The sequence below is a fragment of the Vipera berus genome (genome assembly GCF_964194415.1).
Source record: "Vipera berus genome assembly, chromosome: 10".
NCBI lineage: Eukaryota > Metazoa > Chordata > Lepidosauria > Squamata > Viperidae > Vipera > Vipera berus.
Window position 1 is genome coordinate 19,038,431 of NC_138213.1, and position 23,839 is coordinate 19,062,269.

General features: G+C 47.1%; 1 protein-coding gene across 1 annotated transcript in view; it reads right to left on the reverse strand.

Annotated features, from left to right (window-relative positions):
- ZNRF1 (zinc and ring finger 1) overlaps positions 1-23,839 on the reverse strand; it is a 42,500-nt gene that overhangs the window by 1,949 nt on the left and 16,712 nt on the right. Inside the window, exons 2-4 of the mRNA XM_081336042.1 lie at positions 4,810-4,905; positions 2,380-2,485; positions 2,067-2,154 (exon numbers count right to left, since the gene is read on the reverse strand). Of these exons, the coding sequence (XP_081192168.1) occupies positions 2,097-2,154; positions 2,380-2,485; positions 4,810-4,905 (260 nt within the window). The 3' untranslated portion in view covers positions 2,067-2,096. The remainder of the gene's footprint in view (positions 1-2,066; positions 2,155-2,379; positions 2,486-4,809; positions 4,906-23,839) is intronic.

Sequence of the window (23,839 nt, forward strand, 5' to 3'; positions counted from 1 at the left end):
TCCCAGAATTCCCCAGCCAGCATGCTGGGCTGGCAGTTCAGGAGTTCAAATCCACACATCTTAAAAGTTGTCCAGATTAACAGAATAACAGAGTTGAAAGGGACCTTGGAGATCTTCTAGTTCAACCCCTCAACCTCAACATACAGGTGGTCTTTGGCTTATGATTTTTCTCAAATTCTTGGGCTGAGCAGATAACATTCTGCCACCCTTACCTTTCCTGTGACACACAAAAAGCTGTGTAAATTTAGACTAAAAGCAAGGCGGTGTTTCAGTCGGCAGGAAAGAGAGATGGGGAGGAGAAAATACATTCGACCCTATACTAGAAGGAACAAATTCAGACTCTGCACATCCCGTGAGGATTGTGTAGATAAATGCGCTCATGCCATGAGAACAGATATGACAACAATCTTACATCAAAATTAATGAACCTGGAAAATATCCTGCTTTGGAAACACTTTTATTAAACAATACATCACTAGGCCCAAGGGAGAATCCTTCTAATTTGGCTCATTGAAATACGTCTCAAAGTTTTTGAGAACATTTGAATCAAACATGAGATCAGGCAAGGTTTAGTTTAAGGATTGTGGCTGTACTAGCAGTGTTAGCCAACGCCTAACCAAAAGCGAAGCTGAGTCAAAACTGATTTGAACTTGGTTGGGAAATTGCCAAAAACATTTAGGGCCATACCAGGAATTTGAAAGATAACCTGGGAAGACATGGACGGCACATGGATGTTCCGTTTTGTCCTTTTCCCAACAAACAAGGGTTGGCTCAAGGACTTTGCTGATTTAGTTTTGTTTACGGAAAAATGAAAATAAACCTTAGTTTTGAGAATTTACTTCCTGTTTGCAAGTCTTACTGACGCAATCTGGGCATCCTCCTAGATTCACGACTCAGTTTTGAAGATCATATTGGAGTCATGGCTAGGGGGGCATTTGCCCAGATTCGCCTAATATACCAATTGCGCCCCTTTCTGGACCGAGATGCCCTACGTACAGTCACCCACGCACTCGTTACCTCCCGTATAGACTACTGTAATGCTCTCTACATGGGGCTGCCCTTGAAGACCACCCGGAGGCTTCAGCTGGTGCAGAATGCAGCTGCACGGGTAGTGATGGGAGCTCCCCGATACTCCCATATTACACCCCTCCTGCGTGAGCTGCATTGGCTACCGGTTGCCCTCCGGGTGAGATTTAAGGTGCTGGTACTTACCTTTAAAGCCCTACATGGCTTAGGCCCGGGATACTTGCAGGACCATCTGCTGCCGGGAACAAATTCCCATCGTCCAGTACGCTCACACAGAGAAGGCCTCCTCAGGGTACCGTCAGCTAGGCAATGTCGGCTGGCGACCCCCAGGGGGAGGGCCTTCTCTGTGGGAGCGCCAGCCCTATGGAATCAGCTCCCCCATGAGCTTCGGATGGCCCAAAATCTCCAGTCCTTTCGCCGCGGCCTCAAAACACTCCTTTTCCACCTGGCTGACCTGGACTGACAGGCATTTTAATTATATTTACAATTTTTAATTTATTTTAATTTTTAATTTTAATTTATTGCTCAGATGATTCTAATTTTATTTTTATCTTAATTTCTGTACTTATTATATGTTTTGTTGTTAGCCGCCCTGAGTCCTTCAGGAGATAGGGCGGGATATAAATCCCATTAATAAATAAATAAATAAATAAAATCGATCTCTGCAGAACTGTTTGAAAGAACGTGTTTTTTCTCTCATTTTCTCAATAACCGATTCCTTTATTATAATGTGGGCCGATGGCATTTCTTTCCATTTTTGCCTGCACAGGATATTTTGATGGCTTTCAAATGCCTCCGTTAAAAGTGATGCACCGTTCCCCAAATCTTTTCCTTCCCAAACTCAGTGGGCAGCCCCTCCCTCAATTGGGACAGAGACTTTCCAAATTCTCAGCCAGCTTAACTACAAATGGATCAACCCATCTTAGTCCAGGCTGCATTTTTCCTTAATGCTTCAGGTTAAACCAGGAGTTACCAGACTCTATTTAGGAAGTGAGATTCTTTACAATGGGCAGATGCAAGACCAAGAGGCAGGGCCTCACCTGGAAAGAGGTCTGGGTGTGATCCTGCGGTCAGTCTGACGGGTGCTCTGGGCAGGATCTGTTGACTTCAAACCAGGAATCTATACAGCTGCAGAAGAGAAAGAAGGAGATCCCTCACTTTCCGGCATGGCATGTAAGGGAAGCTGTGGCAGAAGGAAAGGATCCCCACACGTGGCTGGGCGTGCGGTTTGGAGGAGCAGCACACAGAAGCCTGGGGAGACCAGCGGGGCCCTTTCCCACCCTCTTGACCCATCTGAACAAGGGGGCCCAACGCGGGCCCTTCCTCGGGGGCCCCAGGCCCTTGGTACTCTACCTCTTGTGATAAATGCAGAGGCATGGCAGCCGGGCTATCGTGTCTCCTTGCAGAAGTTCCTCCAGGCAAATGACACATTCGCCCGAATCCTTGGTTAGCACGTCGTCTGCAGAAGAGAAATAGAAGGCAGGATGAGCCAGGTCAGAAAAGGGCAGCTGGGTTCACACAACCCCCTTTGAATAGGCTTGATGAGGGAGAGCCGTTTGGGATCTACCAGGTTAGAGGACACCCAGGCACTTTGGGAGAACCCCCGTGTTGTGTGAGTCCTCCTATAGCAATGTCCTCTCCACTCGGGGCTTCAATCCCCCAAGCCTGTAACAACAGGGTATTTTTTATTTTTTAAACATGAAAGGACACTGAAGCTCCTACCAAGAATGACAGAGGTTTACTGCTTTGTAAGAAGGCCTGGCTTTGCTAACAGGCCTCGGTACCCCAGAGTGGCATTGTGCCCATCAAGTGGCTGGTCTGACTGTTGTGGCCAGATGGGTAGGGGGTCACTGGCTTCTGTATTGTTTTCTTTTCTTTTCTTTTTTAATTGTAAGTGGCCAGAGTCACCATGAGTGATCAGCCTGTCCAAGATTTGGTTAAAATTAATCCCAGTTAAAAAAAATCAAAATCATATTTAAAAAAAAAACCAGACCAAACCAAGTTGGATTCTAGAAAATAAACAATTAAGATGGATGGATGTTACCGTAGCAATACAGGAGAATGAAAATAATCTGATACTTCTCCCATTGCAAATCATTGGCTCACTTTAGACTTGACCCCCAACCCGGGACTAAGTTCCTGCTTGGTCCACTGGGTCAGTCTAATGTCTGAATTGGCAACCAATGGAAGGCACTCCTCTGGCGGGATGGGACAACTCACCATGGCCAACTCTCCACGGGGCAATTTAACAAATCAATTTAATTATTTAAAATATTTTTTTAAAAAAAATTAATTTCTGTTATTCGAATTTCATTTTGTCCCTCTTTTGGCATCCTTTCTTTATTCCTGGCCCCTAGGAACAAAACCTGCCCCTTTGGAATGAGGGATCCAGATGCCCTCTTTGCCCAAAGTGGCCATCCCACCTGCCAAGGAAGCCCAAAGCTTGAAAAAGAGACATGTCAAACCTGTGGGGGCTGGGAACGCTGGGCACAGTAGTCCCCCGTGCATCTGGGGCAGACCAGATGCAGCAGTCTGTTCCCTGCCATCTCCCCAAAGGCGCCGCTGTGTAGACCCACCTTGGCTTGGCAGCTCCAAAAATAACCCCAAAATGTGACAGCAATTGGGGGAGGGGGGAGAAGGGGGAGGATGGCAAAGCGGCTAAGTGCTGGGTGGGGGGGGGTTGTTTGATGGCATCGATCCCTCTGCCTCCTCCCCCCGTTCTCCCCCCCCCAGGACTTGTCCTGAGACAACCTTGTGTTAGATGCACACTGAGAGCTGGGGAGGGAGAGAAGGAGAAGCGACGGGCCGCCCTGTGGGCAAGGAAGCCACGCTCTGCCGCATCCCAGCTGGCTCGGCCCTCTGGCTGAGGCTGGGCAGATCGCTCTGGCTACAGCACCAAGCGACGCTGCTGCCCTCCCCTTGGCCCCGCTGCCCGGCGCCATCCCTGCCGTCTCGGCCTAGCTGGGGAGATCCTCTGGGACATTGGCAGGCTGCAGGGCTGACACGGGCTGGCACTGCTGCTGGAGCAGATGTCTCCCCACCCGCCCGGCAGGCTCCCTCTGCACCTGGGAAGCAGGGGCTCCTCCCCGTGCTGGGAGCTGGCCAGCTGCCTGAGACAGCCAAGGTGGCAGCCACGCCAGAGGAAGCTGGCCCTGCCCTCCGGCTGCTCCGTGCCAGGCAGAAGGACGCAGAGGAAGGGCACGAGGGGAGGGAGGGCAGCTCACCCACCGCTATTCCCTCCCCCAACTCTGCCCAACTGGGCTGCCGCATGCCAGGCACTCCCTAGAGGGCAGCAGAGTCCTCTCTGGAGCCTGAGACAGGCCGGCGGACCCCTCCCCTCCCCGCTGCCTGCGGGAACAGCCAGAAAAGGGCAGCTCATCTTCCGTGCGGACCTGGCAGGGCAGGAGTAGAAGTTGGCACCCAGTGCAGAAGCAGCAACGCAAACAATTGCCTGCCGAACTGAAGGAAGTTGGCCTTGCCCCTCGTAGGGAGGCAGAAATGTGGCCCCCTCTCTCCGTGCCCCACCCGGTGCCCAACCTCGGCCTTCCGCAACCGGCGGGTCAGGCTGGGACTCAGGCCACGTACCCAGGAGTGGGGAGACGCCAGGCGAGCAGGGCAGGGCACGAGGTGGCGAGAGGAGCGGGGGAAGCGGGCTGGACACCTTCTTGGACACCAGCCAGAAGGCCAGGCTGGGAAAGGCCTCCCAGTGCCCCCGGCCTCGCCCCCAGCAGCCCCTGCCAGGCCTGGCAAACGGGGCTCTGCAGGCTGAAAAGAAGGACTCACCGTTGTAGGAGAGACGGGGTTTGCTCAGACACATGATAAAGTGCATTTCCATTTCATCGGAAGCCACTGATTTCGAGCAAACGGGGCACTTGAAACCTGGAAAAGGGGAAGGGGGGGCGGGGGGGAGCAGGTTAGGCGGCAGACGTAAGCCCCTCCAGATGCAGAGCAGTTTGCAGGTGGAGGCTGACGTGGATATGTCTGGGTGTACAGCTACAACCAAAATCCAGACTAAAATTTACGCTGCTAAGTGAGAAATTTGTTAAGTGAGCTTCGCCCCATTTTGCCACCTTTCTTGCCACAGTTGTTAAGCGAATCACTGCATTGTTGTATTAGTCACACGGCTGTTAAGTGAAGCTGGTTTCCCCATTGACGTGGCTTGTCCGAAGGTCGCAAAAAGGGGATCACGTGACCCCGGGACGCTGCGACCGTCATAAATGTGAACCAGCTGCCAAGTGTCTGAACTTTGAACACATGACCATGGGGGATGCTGCAATGGCCGCGTGAAAAATGGTCACAAGTCACTTTTTTCAGTGGTATTACAACTTTGAATGGTCACTAAGTGAACTGTTGTAAGTCAAGGACTACCTGTGTAGGTATATAGGTACGGTGTAAATTTCGAAACAGAGGTTGGGGCGATCACAGGCAGGCAGCGGTTCTTGGGGCAGCCCCTGGAAGGGGGGGGGAAAGGCAGCAAGGTAGATGGAGGCCGACCCATCTGGCCTAGAGGGCACCAGGTGAGGGAAGGCTGCCCCTCACCAGGCTGCAAGGCTGACCCCCATTTGACTTTCATTCAAAGCAAGGAGGAGAAAAGGGTAGGAGAAAGGGGAATGAGGTGGACGTGGACATGGTGGGTCTAAAACGATTGGAAAGGTCAAGAGGATGGCTGTGAGGAGCCAATGGAAGTTTCCATCACCCCCCTCACATACGCACACGGCTGCCATCTTGACCTTTTTGACCCCCTTCATATTCCTCTATCAGCCCCTCTTCTGGTTCTGGGACAGGCTGGTCACACAGACATGGAAAAGCAGGAACGCCGCCCCTCAATCTGGGCCAGCAATATTTTCATTAAATGGTTTTGGGGAGCCACCCCGCAAAAAAAAACAACAACAAACCAAAACCCCAGTCTTTCTCAATCCTCAAACTCAGCGGAAAAAGAGAGTTCTGAGATTACAGCCTGAACTCGGTGCAGCTGTCTAAATGCGTCTCACAGAGACGATGGCGGAGTGTTTCTTAAATTTTATTTATACACGCACACACACACACACACACACACACACACACACACGTATATATACACATACAGATATACACTCATCTCCCTCAAAGAGGGCTCTGGGCAGGGTATGATATAACCAATAAATAAAAGAACACATAAAAATCAACTTTAAAATTAAATTAGGATTAAAACTTGTAAAATTAAAGAATGACAATTAAACATCAAAAGTGTGGGGGGGGGAAATTCCTAAGATGGCCATATAATGATAAAGGCGGTGTGGGTGGGGCACTCGTGGGACTGCATCATTTAATGAGGGAAGTTCCCGTCTTGAATGAGGTCACCAGTCAAGAACTACCTCTATTCTTTTAAGCAACTGGCAATAACAACATTGTTCCGCTGAAATTTCTGTAATCTGTGCCGTTCCCTGGTTTTATTACTCACCTCTAGTTTTGTGTCACGGGCTAGCTTGGTGGCAGGGTCTCACTAACTAACCTCAGCTGATCTCTGAAAGCTGCTAAACGATTTTGGATGGGAGACCACCAAGAGCTCCCAGGATGCTAGGTTGAATTGGGACGTGTATAGAAAAGTCTTCGTGCAATATTGCTTCCCAGAGAATCATCTGGATGTCATTGGAGCTTGGTTTAAAAAAGCTCCACTTTTTGGCTCGGTTGTGTAGTTTACATGACTTCTGTGTGTGCAGTGCCAGAGGGGCAAAACCCAAACATTTTAAATGTATACATTGAGATGCATACCAACCTGTGAGGTACGCTCAGCTGAGAATACAGTTAGATTTATGATCATAATTTATTTTTATTTTTTATTACATTTATATCCCGCCCTTCTCCGAAGACTCAGGGTGGCTTACAAGCTTAGCAGTAGCCTTCATTCTATGTATATGCCTGCTTATTAGAGCTTTCACACACACCCCAAGCGGCATTATTACAAAGTCAGCTTAATTGCCCCCAACAATCTGGGTCCTCATCTTACCTACCTCGGAAGGATGGAAGGCTGAGTCAACCTTGAGCCTGGTGGGACTCGAACCTGCACTAATTGCAGGCAGCTGGTGTTACTTAAGGAGGCATTAGCCCACTGCTCCACCAAGGCTCCTTGTAATTGAGCCCAAAATTTATGTTGCTAAGTGAGACATTGGCTAAGTTAGTTTTGCCCCACTTTACAACTTTTCTTGCCACAGAAAGTGTTAAGTGAATCACTGTGGTTGTGAACCGAGTTAACAGAGTTGTGAAGTGAATCTGGCTTCTTCCCCATTGACTTTGCTTGTCAGAAGGTCACAAAAGGGGATCACGTGGTCCCCAGGGACACTGTGACCGTCCTAAATATGAAAAATCCGAATTTTGATCACAGGATCACGGGGACGCTGCAACAGTCGTAAAGTGGGGAAAACGATCAGAAGTCGCTTTTTTCCAGTGTAACTTTGAACAGTCACTAAACGAACTGTCTTAAGTCAAGGACTGCCTGCATTAACTTTCCATAAGGATACCAAGCGGATTTCCTAGCTCAGTTTTGAATCCCCCGAGCCAAACCCATCGTTCCCGCTGCACCAAAGCGAGCACCGCTGTGTGAAACGGAACAAAACAGTTGCGAAGCTGAGCACCACAAAAAGCAATCCGAAAACCCAGAGACACAAAACTGCGCACATGGGGAAAGGGCTTTTGTTGTTGTCGTTTTTTAATGCCGCCTTACTTCCATGATCCAAAATGACATTTTGCCCGAGCTTTAACCTTGCACGGTAAAAATCTGACAGGAGCAAGAAAATAAAAATAAAGGACAGGATTCTACTGGCTTCAAAATTCAGGTCCTTTCCAGCGTTTAACGCAAAGGGAAATGTTTAATCTCGTCTGCAAATGCGGGCTCTCTGCGCCGTCCCTGCGCTGCCCCTTCCAGGAAGCTGAAGGAAGGAGAGGAACGATCTCACAGCTGTTCCCCTGAAGGGTGGGCAAATGCAACAACGTAAGTGGTGCAAAGAGAGCTGGGATCTTATTCTTATATAAACCGACGTGCTGAAAATTACTCAGTTTATATAAACCATCTGAGACAACCGAGATACAAAAGCAGGGGGTTGCACTATTTCTTTTTGCAGATTTTATTTTTATTTTTATTTTTTGCTGGCTGTACGAACCAGAAAAACAAAATATAACGGAAAAGCTGAGCCCTTTCCACCCTTTGGGTCGGCCCAGCCCCTTCTTAAAACATGAAGGCCACAGCTGCTGCCGCTTCCTTAGGGCTTAGTGCCCCCCTCCCCCCCGTGTGAATTATAACCCATTTACAGCGGTATTCAATAGCTCATGCTAAAGACACGGTTAAACGCCTATTAAATCGCATATGTCAGCCAGCCCAATCTGAATAATCCTGGCCAGGATTTCAAAGAATAGAAGCACGAACAATGATCCTGTGCGTGAGACAAGATTCTTTCCGCCCTCTGCAGTTAGGGCTCTCCGATGTCTTAAGTCAGGGGTCCTCAGACTTGACCACTTTAAGACAGGGGTCCCCAACCTGTGGGCCCTCTTGGCCACTGGGCCTCATAAAGGGATGGCCAGTGCACGCCCCACACCTGCTCTAGCACTGCCCCAAGTATCCCACCGGCACTAGCACCACCCCACCCCGAGCGTCCCGCCAGCGCTAACACCGCCCCGCCCTGGGTATCCCGCCCTGGGTATCCCACTAGCGGAGCCCTGGGTATCCCGCCAAGCATTCCACCAGCACTAGCACTGCCCCATCTACAGAACTCATGCTCATGCGGCCCATTTGCACGTGCGCATGTGCTCGCGTGCAGCCTATTTGTGCGTGGGCACGAGCGCGTAACAGTGCCTGCCTCCCTTTCTGGGCCACCAAACCAAAAACGCTGGAGACCTCTGAACTAGGAGATGGCTTAACGACAGCAACCAGGAGCCAGGATTGCAGTTGTTGAGCAAAATGTTCGTTAAACGCTCACCTCCTTCAAAAAACATTTTTCCCCCCCAAGAAGTTTATTTGGATAAACTCTCCTTTTAAAGATTCTGCACAGGGCTTCCATTTCAACTGTGCATTTTTTTCCCTTCCTAAGCTACAGTGGTATTTAAACTTTGTGGATCCTTTTGAACTGGGCACACCAATTACCGAAGCAAAAGTTGACAATCTTTTGCTCCAAGCTACTGTTGCTTTGGATCCTTTTCCTCAAAGAGCCCATTTCTGCCTCATTTTGGATGATGGGATATTCTTTCACTTTAGGATTTGTGTGGTGAACAGATCACCTTTTGGGCCATGTTTATGCAGAAATATGGGAAATTCAAAAGGGTTCGCAAACTTTTAGGGACCTCTGCAGCTCCTGGGGCTTACTAGCAATGGTATGAAAGTGGGGAAAATCTACGGGGAAATAATCTGCTTTATTTTAAAGAGGATGAAAAATGTGCCATGCAACATCACTGATCAGAACTCCTCTGCAACCCCAGGGCTATTGCCACAATCATGGGGGCTACAGAGCCGCAACCTGTATAGCAGTAAGCCCAACTAGTATAGTGGCGACTGCTCAGGTGTCAAGTGCTGGGGAAATTAGGAGATTCAGGCGGTTCAAATAAGCATAAAGATTTATTGCAAGCTTAAGCTTTCTACAAGAGTCTGAACTATTAATGGTCAAGGGAAATTAGCAGGAGATAACAGGAAAAGGAATTTAAGGTGGGCTGGGCTTAGATCTCTTGTGAGCACGCAGGGACTCATGACTGATGACATGTTTGACCCCTCCCTCAGGCTGAGCCTGGTCATCTCCTACACCAGGGCAGATCTGGGTTCAAGTCCCCCTGTCCACCACACAATCTCCTTGGAGACTTTTGGCCAATTTCAGTTCAAGCCTGTTGTGGTAGGGAAAACAGGAAGAGAGCGCTCTGTGGAATCCACCCGGTGCCAAAAAAGACAGACAGAAATCTAACAAACAAGGATAGAAGTCTCTGTACACAGCTATTTCCCTCCAAGGTTTCTTAGTGAGATTATTTTGAACATCTTGCTGCTGTCCCAACCCTCAAAGGTGTCTCTGGAAAAGAAGAGGACTGGATCTAGTGCGACTGAAAGCAAAAATGACTTCTCCTGTCCCCTGCAAGCTCCACTTGGCCTTCAGTCGTGCTTTTCTCCAAAGAGTCATCCTTCTGGGCTGGGAATCCTGGCTGGCATCGCTTCCCCATTGCAAAAAGTTGGCCAGCTCATCTGGCAGTGGGCAAAGCTGCCAGTCGGGTTCTCGGCTGGAGAATTGCAAAGATCAGACTAGGAAAGGCAGACACAGCCTACGGGGGGAGGCTCTGTCGACCGAACCCAGGAACAGCTCCTGGTCCACTTCCACCAAAAGGAAAACCAACACGTCCTTCATGCTTTTCTCCGCAACTCCAATTTTGGTGCCCCAACAAAACTTGCTCAGCAACAGAGTTGTGGCTCTCACGGCTGTGTGACAGGCTTGGTGTTGCCGGTTTGGGATTTTCAGCTCCCAGGAACGGAGGCTGTTCACAGAATGAAGCGGCTGGCCAAAACCAACCAAGGATTTTGTTACGTGAGCATTTTATCCTGGGACTGCGATGCAGGACTCTTCCGTGCATGGTGCTCGCTCCCAGACTTATCTCTTGAGGTTCTTTTGCCTTTATTGTCTGCGGCTTCTCCTTCCAGTAACTTCTCAGGAGGTTTCTTATGCTGCCGAGTTGTGTCTCTTCCAATGCAGCCAAGTAATTCTCCACTGGAGCAGAAGGTTTAGACTAGAGCAGCAGAACTTGCTTCGCAGCATTTTTGACACCTTGTCCTTGGGCGCCTTATGAAGGAGGGGGACAGTGTTTGCAAGGGAAAAAAGAAGGGCTGTTCTTGCTGAAGATATATTTCAATGCACACCCAGACACCACAATTGTGACTATTATTGTTATGGTTGGTCACACAGCCAGCCAAATGTTTAGATTGGATCTGCCATTTTTATCTACCTACTGAGTCCTCCCCAAGGACCTGAGATAGCAGCGGCCCCCAACCTTTCCACCTTGACGGCCTGGCCCAGTGTGGAGAGGACCAGGTGAGTGGAAAGCACAGGTGCACAGCTCCATTGGTGTGAGTGGCAGACATGCGCGCCTTCCACTTGGGTAAATGGAGCTTTGTGTGTGAGCAGAGGGCACTTGCATGCAAAGCTCTACTCGTGCGAGCAGAGGGTGCTTGCACTCGTGTGCAAAGATCCACTCGCACGAGCAGAGGGTGCTCGGGCACGAAGACTCCATTCCTACAAATGGAGCTGCGTGCACGAGCGCCCTCCGCTTGCGCGAGTGGACCTTCACGCGTGAGCACAAGCTCCCTCCTCTCATGCACTCTCCGCTTGGGCAAGTGGAGCTTCACGCACAAGCACCCTCCACTGAGGTGCCCTCTGCTCACGCAAGTGGAGCTTCGCACTTGTCCGCTGTTCACACAAGTGAAACTTTGCGTGTTTGCCTATCGCTTACATGCCCTGGCCCACCAACTCTTGCTTGCAGGCAAGCGGTATTTCTTGCAAATATTCTAGTGCACCATTGTTGCCGCTTTGTCACGCATTGTTTGTAGTTGCTCTGTACAATCTTCTTACCGCAGCTAACCAAGTAGTGCCCTGTTTCTTCAGGTGTTTTTTTTCCAAAAGTGGCATTTGTTGCTCTTCTCAATTCTGACTTTGTATAAATTTGTCCTTAAGACTTGGTCTTGTGCAATCAGAATTAACTCCTCTGTCGTATTACTACTACTAATAATAATAATAATTGCACATTCCGCCAGATGTTCAGACTGGGTTTGGCATTTTTGACTACCTATCGAGTCCTTACCAAGGAACTGGGATAGGCAGAAGTGGATGTTTGATGGTATTATAGATCTCGTTGCAGGATGGAAGCTGTTATTATTATTGTTGTTGTTGCAACTTTACCACCCTTTTCTACACAACAGCAAGAAGGAACATGCAGGTGACTCCTGTTCCTCTGCCTGGGCATTTCCTTTCCTTTCCAAAAATGAAATCTTTTGTATTTGTCCTTCTTCAACTTCGTTCTGTTACCTTCTCTAAGAGATGGGGGTAATTTTGATTTTCTCCTTCAGTCTCCTAAAGTATTAGCTCTCTCAGCTCTGTGTCATCTGCAAATTCATTAAGTATGCCTACACAGCAGCAATTACATTTGGAAAAGATTCCAGCTTAGTGTGCTTCAGAGTTGAAAGGAGCTTGGGCTTTTTGTTCCTTTTCCTTACAGTAATTGATACGTTGCAAGAGCAAAAAGGGGAAAGTAGTAATTGCCTGAGAAGTAAACCCAACCTCACTAAAAGAAACTTCAGACTGATGGGATGGAAGGAGATATCTGTAGGCTGATCCACAGAATTGCTTGTCAAAAGCCCTTTTAAAATGTGTTTTATCAAAAATGCAGGATGTTGTAAGGCAGACTTTTTGAACCTTCAGCAACTGAGGTTAAGCTGTGTGGACTTCAATTCCCATAATTCCCCAGCCGACAAGCTTTAAGATGTGTGGTCTTCAACTTCCAGAAATTCCCCAGTCAGTATTCATGCTGACTGAGGAATTCTGGGAGATGAAGTCCATGCATCTTAAAACTTGAGGTTGAGAAATTCTGATCTAAGGGACTTTATTTCAGTCCCCAAAGGTAATTCTAAACAGAAAATAACAATCATGCAATCTCATCTGGGCAATTTTGCAGGCAATCTAGACATGTTCCATTTATAATTTCCCAATTTTTTTAGTCCTGTTTTTACATTTTTCTTTCCCAAAAGAAAAAAAAAAACTAGCAAAAATAACTGCACGATGGCTTTTGACTGGTAACATCAAAAGGATTTCATCTAGAATTGACTGAGAAAAATCTGGACCCCCTTCCTTGAAAAAAGGTTGGTTTGAGATATCATATGAAAAGTTAAAAAAAAAAGTCTCCTTGAAAAATGAAGGGGAATCAATGGTGTGACACGTAACAACGGCCTCTAGCTTTTTTTTTTTAATTCTCCAGTGTACGAACACATCCATACTGCAGAACTTGTAAATATTGATTTATCAAGGTTTTAAACCTCCAATGCAAAGAGTCTGTAAGAATACAGCAACCCACCATAACTCAATATTGCATTATAATTAACAATCACACACATCTGGTGCTCTCCATGCTGCTCCACTATAAATAGGTCTTTTGCTTACTCCTTAAAGCTTCCGGCCCTCAATCAATGCCTTCGTCAGGTATCAATCCATCAGGCTGGTGCTCTTGTGCAAGGAACCAGAGAGAAACCGGGATTAGGATTGACCATGGAAGCCCACGACGTGACTTTCATACAGCCCCTGCCTCTCAGTCGATCCACCTCACAGGAGTGCCAGTGAGAACACGAAACAAAGGACAATCTCCATGTAAGCCACCCTTAACTCTTGGGAAAACGTAGGATATACATGTAATACCTCGATTAAGCACACAGAAATAAATGCTCCTAAGCCAAGAATGGATATTTGTTTTTCAGGTATCACTGGCATTATGTTCAGACATCTATTCTTCAACAACTGTGTCATATATAAAGTCGGCATATAGCCTGTCTCCTGGCTGCACTGCTGATTGGGTGGATAATGCCTGGCTGCTGTGTACTTCATTTTTATTTTTTTATATTGTGCATTTCATTGCAAGGTGCCTAGAATCATGTAAAATGAGATGGGCGGAGGGAGGGAGGGAGGAAAGGAAAAGAAAGGAAAAGAAAGGAAAGGAAAGGAAAGGAAAGGAAAGGAAAGGAAAGGAAAGGAAAGGAAAGGAAAGGAAAGGAAAGGAAAGGAAAGGAAAGGAAAGGAAAGGAAAGGAAATCAAGAAAGACACACAACAATTTAAACCAATTCTAGATGTTGCCAAGTTCATTTAAGATTCAAATTGTCTAATCTTCATTGCTTAATATGGTATAACCATGCCTCATGTTGAACCACAGTTCAACATATACGAATAGATTATTTTATTTTATCCTACATCTGTCTTAAAATTTAGCTTTATGTCTCAGTTTTAGACAAATAACATCTTTCTTGGTTCTAGGGACATAGCTTACACTGGTAATATTAGCAGTAAAATATTCTGTATTACTCCTTTAGCTTATGTTTTAGCTTTGGTCCTCCTCTATTACTTTTCAACAGTTTGTTGATTGTTTTGTTCTATACTGGTCTTTGACCAAAATAAAACTTTGACTGACCGACAGTGCAATCCAGCGAATTAAATCAGGAACTTTGTGTGCGCCTAAGAGACAAGCTAAAAACACTTCCGTGGATTTATAATTCTATAAATCAATACGGGGCCATCTCAGCAGCATGGCAGGTCTGGCGTTCTGGAAATGAGGGCCCATATATTCTGCTTGCAGTTATTTCAAAGAAGGCTTATATTTGGGATCCTGTTTTAGTTGGGGACTCTCATCCAGGTGGGATGGCTGTTTTCCCAAGGGACGACAGAGAAAAGGGGATTCCCCCAGAGTTAACCCAAAGAATGAGGGAACATGTCCAGGCTAATACACAACAACACAACAATCACAAAAGGCCTCCCAACCATTGAAAACAAGCCTGGGCAGCAAAAGAAGGAAGACCTGTTTTTCACGTGGCGTGGACTTTTACCTGGGCAACCAGGACCAAAGCTTTTCCATCGCCCAGCAACCAAGCAAACATCCTCTATTTTTATAACCGGTCTCTGCCTGAGTCCGGTTATGCAGTCAAAAATAATCTTTAAAAAAAAGAACAGTACCAGCCGGAGACCACGGCGAGATTAGCGAGAGACATGAAACTGACAGCAGCCTGGGGGGGTGGGGGTTAGTGAATTCCTGCAGAAAAGGCCGCTGGTGGTCCTCTCTGCCTTCCCCACCGCCTCAGATGCACGCAAGGCACGCAAGGAGCAGTCAGCAGGTCTTTTAAGGCAGTGGCCCCCAACCTTTTGGGGCACCAGGGACTGGTTCCGTGGAGAGAGATTTTTCCGCGGACCGGAGGGGCCGTGGTTTCGCATGCTGCCTGCATCCCACGGATGGGGCTTTGCATGTTTGCGCGGCCCAGTTGCTGGCATGCTGCGGCCCGGTACCGGTCCACGGCCCAGGGGTTGGGGGACCCGTTTTAAGGGACCAGAAACTCCATGGGGGAATCGCAGTACTCACCTCTTCGGAGCAGGAAGGCAGCCATACGCCAGAGCCACCTGAGGACCATGTTGCCCCTCGAGGGCAGAAAAGGCCAAGGACCCCGTACTTCTGAAGCAGGAGCTCCAGTCCCTTTCCGGATGTGGCCACGGGATAAAAATAAGGAGGGCAAACATGGTGTCAACAATATGCCCGGCAATCCTCCCAGCAGGGGGATGTTGCTTTGACAGACATACCCAGGTGGGCAGCTGGCCAGATGCCAGGGCCACAGTCTTGGCATGCCCGAGCAGAGCAGAGTGCCTTTCGATGTGCTCCTGTGATGCTTCAGAGGCCCGTGCATGGCACACCCTTGGCAGTGCTGACCTTTCTCTGGCCTCTGAGCAGGAAGGAGCCAGAAAGTGGGGGGAGGAGGGCTAAGACTTCAAGGGGGAGGCTCTGATAGATTTCCCCCCCCTCCCCCAGTCTAATGTGCAGGGAGAATATTTTCCAAGTGCTTTTCTCCCACGTTGGGCTTCAGCTGAAATAAAGATCTTTCAAAGGTCTCTGAGAAATTGTCCTGAATGGAATGTGAATGTCTTCCCATTTATTGGGAATGTTTTCAAAGTTAATTTTTATCCAAATGAAAATAAAACGATGCAAACGTGATAAGGCAAGGGCAAAGCAATGAATACACATACTTCTGTTATGCGTGCACATATATGTAATGGGCTGTTGGAACAACCTTGAGGAACAGGAGAAAGAGCCCCAACCAAGAGAATGTCTTGGTATGATAAAAAGGACCGACTGGGGGGGGGGGAGAAAACTAATTTGAGAAATTGCATTCAGACTTGCGAGATTCTGCTACTACTGTAGAGCTTTACAATAGAAACAGGACTGATTTACATAAGCATTATTCCTAGTCTGATCTACCATGAAGAACTGAAAGTATATAATAAGACAGGGCTTTTCAACTTTTTCACCCATTGTACCACTTTTAGGATATGGCAACATCCAAGTACCACCAGTCGCCTAGCAAGGTGTCAAAAAGTTCATGACCAAAAAAAAAAAAGGAAAAAAGTGATGAACTACAGGTAGTACTCAACTTACAACAGTTCGCTTAGTGACTGTTCGAAGTTACAATGGCACTGGATAAAGTGCCCTTGGCGCTTCCGCTGAGCCCTGACAGCCCTGCAGCTCCATCCGTCTCTCGCTCAGGCTTGTGCGGTGCTGCCACCGGTTCAGCTCATTCCCCTCCCCCGCTACCACTTTTCTAGGATGGCCACGTACCACCTGCCAGGTGCCAATGTACCACAGGTGGTACCTGTACCACTGGTTGAAAAACCCTGTAATAAGACACTTTTTTAAAAAAATCCTATCTTAGTACTTTAACATATTATTAAGAGTAACGCATATAGCAAAATGACATTCCAGCTACTCATTTCTGCATTAGAAAGATACTTGAAAATTGGAGAAAGAATGTGTCTCAGGACTCCAGTCTTTAAAATTTGGAGATTTTTCTTTCCCGTCAAGAAGGGATATGCTTGAACCTCCTATCCTTTCTGGTATAGTCCTCTCGCCACTGGTTGGCAGCCCCAATCTCAACGAAAAGACAACTTTGATCCTTTTCATTCATGATATTTTTGTCACTGCTAAGGAGGACTTTTACCCTGGAGAAATTATGGGGAAATTTGTCCTTCACCTGGAGAAATTGGAGGAAATCCTCTGCCCAATTTCTCTGCCTGAAAATTTGATGGAGAAGTCTGAATAGCTGCAAGTGGTGACCAACAAAACCCAGGCATTTTTTCCCTAATTTTTGACACACTGACCCAAAGGTTTTGCCATCACTGTTTTAACTACTGGCTCCAGTGATTTTATAACTTTACGATTCCAAACTATTGACTTGATTCCCATATTGTATCACACTGGAGTTATTCTAAACCATCCTTGCAAAAGAAAAGAAAAGAAAAGAAAAGAAAAGAAAAGAAAAGAAAAGAAAAGAAAAGAAAAGAAAAGAAAAGAAAGAAAGAAAGAAAGAAAGAAAGAAAGAAAGAAAGAAAGAAAGAAAGAAAGAAAGAAAGAAAGAAAGAAAGAAAGAAAGAAAGAAAGAAAGCTGACTGGATTCCCACAGCCATAAATTAGGATTCTCCAAAGGAAGTGGCTGAATTTACAGAACAAACTACACCCTATGCAAGCATCTCTTCTGAGGACAGTGTGAAATGTTGGTAAATCACAACCCAGAAGCCTCAGACAAGGTTGGGTGGATGGAGTTTGCCATCTTGCTGGAACTCTGAACTTAGAAATTTGCCTCCTACGAGTCATCGCCTGGAGCCAGAATAAAATTTCTTTGGGCCTAGCTTCTTATGGGAACCCAGCGAGTCTGTTTAGTTACCCTTAGTTTTGGGGTTAGAAATCTAGAGTTACAAATAAGTAACAGTGGACAACATGACTCCATTTGCCAGCTCAGTCAACCACCTTTGCCACTCAACAACCTTGAACCTGTCAAATTGTGGGACGGGCAACTTGACAGAAAAGTACAGGCAGGAGAAACCCGGTGGTGGCCAAACTAGATGTCCATTTCCAGCAAACCCAAAGGTTTCTTTTCAGGATAGGAAGGCTAGGATGAGTTCTAATCCTGGTTTAAGCACGCAGCCAGCTGGATGACCTGAGCCTCGTCCCTCTCTCAGCCCTGGGAAGAAAATGACAGTTGTAAACCACTTCGGCAAATGGTAAAGACTTTCCAGACAGTCCAGCCAGCAGGAAAAACTGACTTTGAAAAATGACTTTGAAAAGAAGTTTAGTTATAAAGGAATGCTTAGGTGGCCTCAATTTCAGCTGGGCGTAGTGTGAATGCAACCGATAACATTGAGAAACAACTTTCTAAAGCAGACAGTGAAGTATTTCACAAATGGGGTTCTGATTCCTCTACTCGCAGGTGATTTTGTTAAAATCTTGCAACAGACCTTATTTCAAAGTTCCTCTGAATGGCAAGCTCATAAGCTCCTGGAACAATTTTGTGGCATCTTGGTCCATGCCTGCCTGTCCCAAGACTTCCTTTAGTTGGAAAGCAACCTGGTACAGTGCCCTGTCTGGATTTCCTCTTGGGAGTGGTGTTGTCAAGTGCCCTGGAAATCAGAAGTCCAGGCAATATAAAGGTTTATTGCAAGCTTAAGCGCTCTACAAGAATCTGAACTATTAATGGTCCAAGGAAATTGGCGGTAGAGAAGAGTCAACGGAATTCAAGGTGGTCCAGACTCGGGGCTTGTGACGGATTATGCCTTTGACCCCCTCCCTTGGGCTCAGCTCAATAACCTTCTACAAGCGTCCTTGTGTTTCCATGCTAAAACATTCCTTGGCCATTGGCCTTAAGCTTGGCATAATTTGTCTCGCTCTATTATTGCTTGAGAACATGTAAGTTCCATAAATTATTACTACTGCCAAACTTGTGTTCCCCCCAACCTCTGAAACAACCTACATCTCAGCAACTTGCAGGACTCCAGCTGCTGATTTAGCAGGCTTTCCTGATTTACTGAAGGTAACCATTGGGTTGCATCGCAACGGGGTTGGTTTCGTTGTGGGTTCATTTTGTTGGGCAGAATGTGACAGGCGACCTGACCCAGCCGTTCTGTTCAAGTGAATCTGAGGTTTGGCGTCATCTCTGAGCCTCGTCCTTCGGGTGTTGTTGTTCCTTTTTTAACAGTTCTTACCTGCTGACTAATTATTATTTCCTCTGATTGGTTCGTTTCTGATGCAGCTCTAATGGCCTGCCTATTAGTCACTTTGCAATGCAAGGGGAAGATAGATGGAAGGATTTTCTAAGAAACAAGACTGGGATTGCTGGAGGGCTATGCCTGCATTTTGCCTGTCTGCAAGTCACACGCCCTTGACAATCCCTACCCTCTGCTTTTCCACACCTTTCCCTTTTAATTACAGAGCAGGCCTCCTGGGTCAGAAGCCCTGCAGAGAGATTGCCTCCTTTGCTCCTTGTTTAATCCGAACCATTACTGGTCCACTTTTAGACCATTCAGGAGGAGAACAATCCATGAAATTACAGAGTCGTCCATCAAGAAAAGCAAAAAGTCCTTCGGGAGATAGGGCGGGATATAAATCCCATCAATAAATAAATAAATAAATAAATAAAAAAGCTGATTGGGACGAACAGCTTATCCAGCACAGGGAGACGTCTGAGGACTCAACGTGGCTTTTATTAAACTAATCCTCCAGAGTTCGTCCTTCTTTAAGTCAACAAGTGCCAATCAAAAGTCAACATTTTACCTATTACAGGTAGTCCTTGACTTGCAACTAAGTCCAAAATTTCTGTTCCAAAGCGAGACATTTGCCCCATCTTACGGCCTTTCCTGCCACAGTTGTTAAGTAAATCGCTGTGGTTGATAGGTTAGCAGCACAGATATTAAGTGAATCTGGCTTCCCCATTAATTCTGTTTTGTCAGAAGGTCGCAAAAGGAGATCACATGACCCCAGGACAATGCGACCGTCATAAATATGAGTCTGTTGCCAAGCGTCTGAATTTTGATCACGTGACTACGGGGATGCTGCAGCGGTCGTAAATGTGAAAAACAGTCATAAGTCACTTTTTCAGTGCCCTTGTAACTTCGAACGGCCACTAAATGTACTGTTGTAAGTCGAGGACCACCTGTAATACATGAAATAGGCTTATGTTGTGCCACAAATGTGTGCTTCCAAGAGGAGTAGATAGGTTGACCAACCAAAAGTTAATTTAAACATTATTTATGCCTGGCAGCATTTTCAAAACAAATGGGTTCCCTGCAAGCCTCTTTTCCTTAGCTTCGAGAGGCAGCGTCTTTCTTATCCACCACAGTTTGACAATGTTCACCCAAGCAAGTGAATTAATCCCAGGCTGGAAGGGGTTTTGAGGTTTGCAGCTTCACAGCGCTCATCCCCACCCCTGAATTTCGAGAGGCCATAAGTTCCTCTGGGAAGCCCACCCCCACGCTGCTCTTTTGTCTAGGCTGCACTGCTATTAATCTTTTGGGGAGTGGGAGAAGGTGTCCCCTGCCCTTCTAAGTCCTATTTTCAAAGGGAAGTTTTCTTCTCTGACGCCTCTTGTCCCAACAAAAGACAACCGAGCCAAACTCATCCTTTAAAAACATTATTTCCAGTTCTGGATTTCCCCTTTCCACCCTGGAAGATGGAAGATCTCACTGGGGCTGGGTTGCTCGAACGAACAAGGGCTGTTTTCACCCACCACGTCTGGGAATGCCACACCCGGAATTTCTAGCCAGGGGGGAAGAGAAGGGAATATGCCTTCTTCACTCAGGCCAGGAAAACAAGGAATCAAGCGTGATGGGATATTGCCCACCCAGGTTTAAGACTTGCTGTCCAAAACAACTCTTGCGGGCTGAACTGCAGCTTCGCTCCCATTCTCCATAGCCACTTGAACCCTCAGCCTTTTTCTTGATTCGTCTCCTAGTTGCTTTATGCCGCAGAATAAATTTCCATCTGGATGCTTTATATTCAAATTGCAAACCTCATCAGTCCCTTGGATTTGTTTCAGAATTCCACTCCGCCCTATTTTGTTTGTTTGTGTGTCTGCGTGTGTGTGCATGTTTGTGTATAGCTGTACGTTCACATTCAATTGTTGTCCCACACTGCAACCCCAGCAACATGCAGAAATGTGAAAACATTCTGTTAAGTCTTAAAATACATTAAGCAATTTAAAACGAAATAAAATAAACCAGAGTCCAAGTAAATCATGATAAAGCAAATAGGAAAAAGCAACAAGAAGGTAAAAATAAAGACACTCCCTAGCTAGTTTGGGAGTATTATCTAGGACAGTTTGATTTTCAGCATCTTCTGAAGGCCATCAAAGATGGACCAGTTTGATCTTCATTGGGAGACTATTTTGGGGGACAGCTGTGTTTCAGCTCCCTAGACGTCCTGGAAGTGGGGAACTAAGATCAGCTTTCCTCTGGATCAGGGCCCCCCAACACCTGGGCTGCAGGCCAGTACTGGTTCACGGCCTGTGAAGAACTGGGCCATGTAAGCAAATGAAGCTTCGTCTGCACACGCACAGGATCTAGGTAGTATGAGAAACCACAGTCCCCCCTGCCACCGATGTTGGTCCATGGAAAAATTGTTTTCCCGAAACTGGTCCCTGGAACAAAAAAAGTTGGGGGGGGGGCGCGCGCTGCTAGATGACCTAATAGTGTTGGGCTGATCCAGTCCTGCCAAGCCACACACAGCTTTAGAGGTGACTCAGTGTTTTAAAATGTTCCCCAAAACCAACTCATTGCCTTTAGTACCATCAATCTCTCCTCAGCTCTTAATTACCCATGAATGCTTGCACCTCTGGGCGAATGCCAATGGGGTGGAAGAGATGGGGAAGGGTTAGCTTCATGCTGACGCTCAGGTGTGTTACAAATCTTTTAAAATGAGTTGGAGAAGTCAAGGCTGCCTTGGGAACCTGGTAGACAGGAGGCCTTCTCAGCTCGCTTTTTCTTCATTTCTGTCTCTTGCACATTAAGAGAGACATATGGAAGCCTTGCCCGTGTGCGCACAGAAGATCACACCTCTAAAATAGCTGGGATCAGCTGCGCGATGCCAGCAGATACATGATTTTCTTCGGTGTGGACAACTAAACATGCAGACTTGTTCCCCCTTTTTCTGCTTCAACCTAAGGCGATATGATACAGAGGGAGAACAGCTCTATCACCAACATCCCCCACCCACGCACGCGCACACACACACTGGTCCCAGGACTGCGGCACCAACCACCCCACCTCTTGCATTGGCTCACCCCCACAACACAGGAATTAATCCAGGGCGCAGCATTCCTGGATTACTGACCACCATCTTCCCAGGCTCCTCCCCCCCCCCCCGTTTGGCACCCTTCAGATTAAGTTGAGCCTGGAGCTCCCTGGACTGGCTGAAGGATTTGGGACTGCTGGCCTCCATGTATCTGGAGGGTGACAAGTTAAGGAAGCTGGCACAAGTCAACTGGAATTCAGGTTGAACTCCACTGCTCACAGGTTTTTATGGGCTCTGGAGCACCACTGGATTCTGGGGAAGTTAATGGCAAGGTGTTTCGCCCCTCCTTGAGCCAGAAAAATGCAAGTCCCCACAGAATTTACGGAGTATCTCTTGCACCTAATTCTTCCCAATCTCAACCAACCAACCAACGCAACCCAACCCAAGACAAAAATCCAGACTGTGTTGGGAACGGCCCAGGAAGGCCTTGGGCATGTGCTTCCCTTCTACAACTGCTCACACCAACAATTAGGATGAAACCTCCCTGCTTGGAGAAGAAAAATGGAGAGGACCCAAACCAGGTGTACTTTTGGTTGGAGCGCCAAGTTCCCGTTTGAGAAGCACAGACCGGCAGGTCTCAAGGTCTTTGTAAGGAACAATGAAATCAAGCTGGTAAACTGGTTGGCAAGAACAGCTCGAAGGCTCTAGTGAGAAACAAAGGAAGCTGCTGGATTGCCCCACAGCAGATAATAGTTTTTTTGTCCTCTGTTTGTTTTGGAGGCCGTCATCTCCTCCCTTTGCAAGGAGCCAGGAGCTGGTGATCTTCAGCTCTGAAAAGATGCAACTGAGCCATCACCAGCCATCACCTCCAACCTGGGGCCGGATCGGCTCCCCCCCCCCCCCGTTTGAAGAACGGCATCTTTAAGCCTTCTGGAATTGTGAAATGGGATGCAAATCTGAGGTAGGTTACGTAGGATCCCTGCCAAGGTCTACTTGTCTCCCAAAATGGCAAAACCATGGGAAATACTGCCTGCAATTAGTGCAGGTTCGAGTCCCACCAGGCTCAAGGTTGACTCAGCCTTCCATCCTTCCCAGGTAGGTAAAATGAGGACCCAGATTGTTGGGGGCAATTAAGCTGACTTTGTAATAATGCCCCTTGGGGGTGTGTGTGAAAGCCCTAATAAGCAGGCATATACATAGAATGAAGGCTACTGCTAAGCTTGTAAGCCGCCCTGAGTCTTCGGAGAAGGGCGGGATATAAATGGAATTAAAATAAAATAAAATAAATAAATACAGGGTGAGCACAACTGAGCCCAAAATTTCTGTGGCTAAGTGAGACATTTGTTAAAGTGAGTTTTGCCCCGTTTTACGACATTTTCTTGCCACAGTCGTTCAGTGAATCACTGCAGTTGTTCGTTTAGTAACACGGTTGTTAAGCCAATCCGGCTTCCTCACCGATTTTGCTGGTCAGGACGCTGGAGGCTGCAACCGTCATAAATACGAGTCAGTTGCCAAGCATCTGGATTTTGACCCCATGTCAACCCCTGGGGCTGCTGCAGTGGTCGTGAGTTTGAAAACGGTCACAACTCATTTTGCCAGTGTCGTTGCAACTTTGAACGGTCTCTAAGTGAACTGCTGTAAGTCGAGGATTACCTGCAGTTAAACTCTGCGAACATCTATAAGCTGAGGATTCTGAGCTCTACAAATCCCTTTTTTTTCCCCTTTCAAACGTTGCCTGAACTTTAAACCTGCAGTTGGCAAAGGTGACCTGGGCATTTTTCGTTTCTGACTTGCAAACGTTATTTTTAAAATCGTGCTTCTCTGAGCCTACTGAAGCCTTTCAACCTTGCCAACCTATTTATGCTCACTCGAGGCGTGTTAAGTTGTGGTGAAGGAGCCAGGAAGCTCGCTTTGCTGTTCACACTCTAGAGCAGGGCTCCTCAACCTTGGCCACTTTCAAGACTTGTGGACTTCAATTCCCAGAATTCCTCAGCCAGCTGCTCTAGAGAAAGCAGGACTGGTATATCC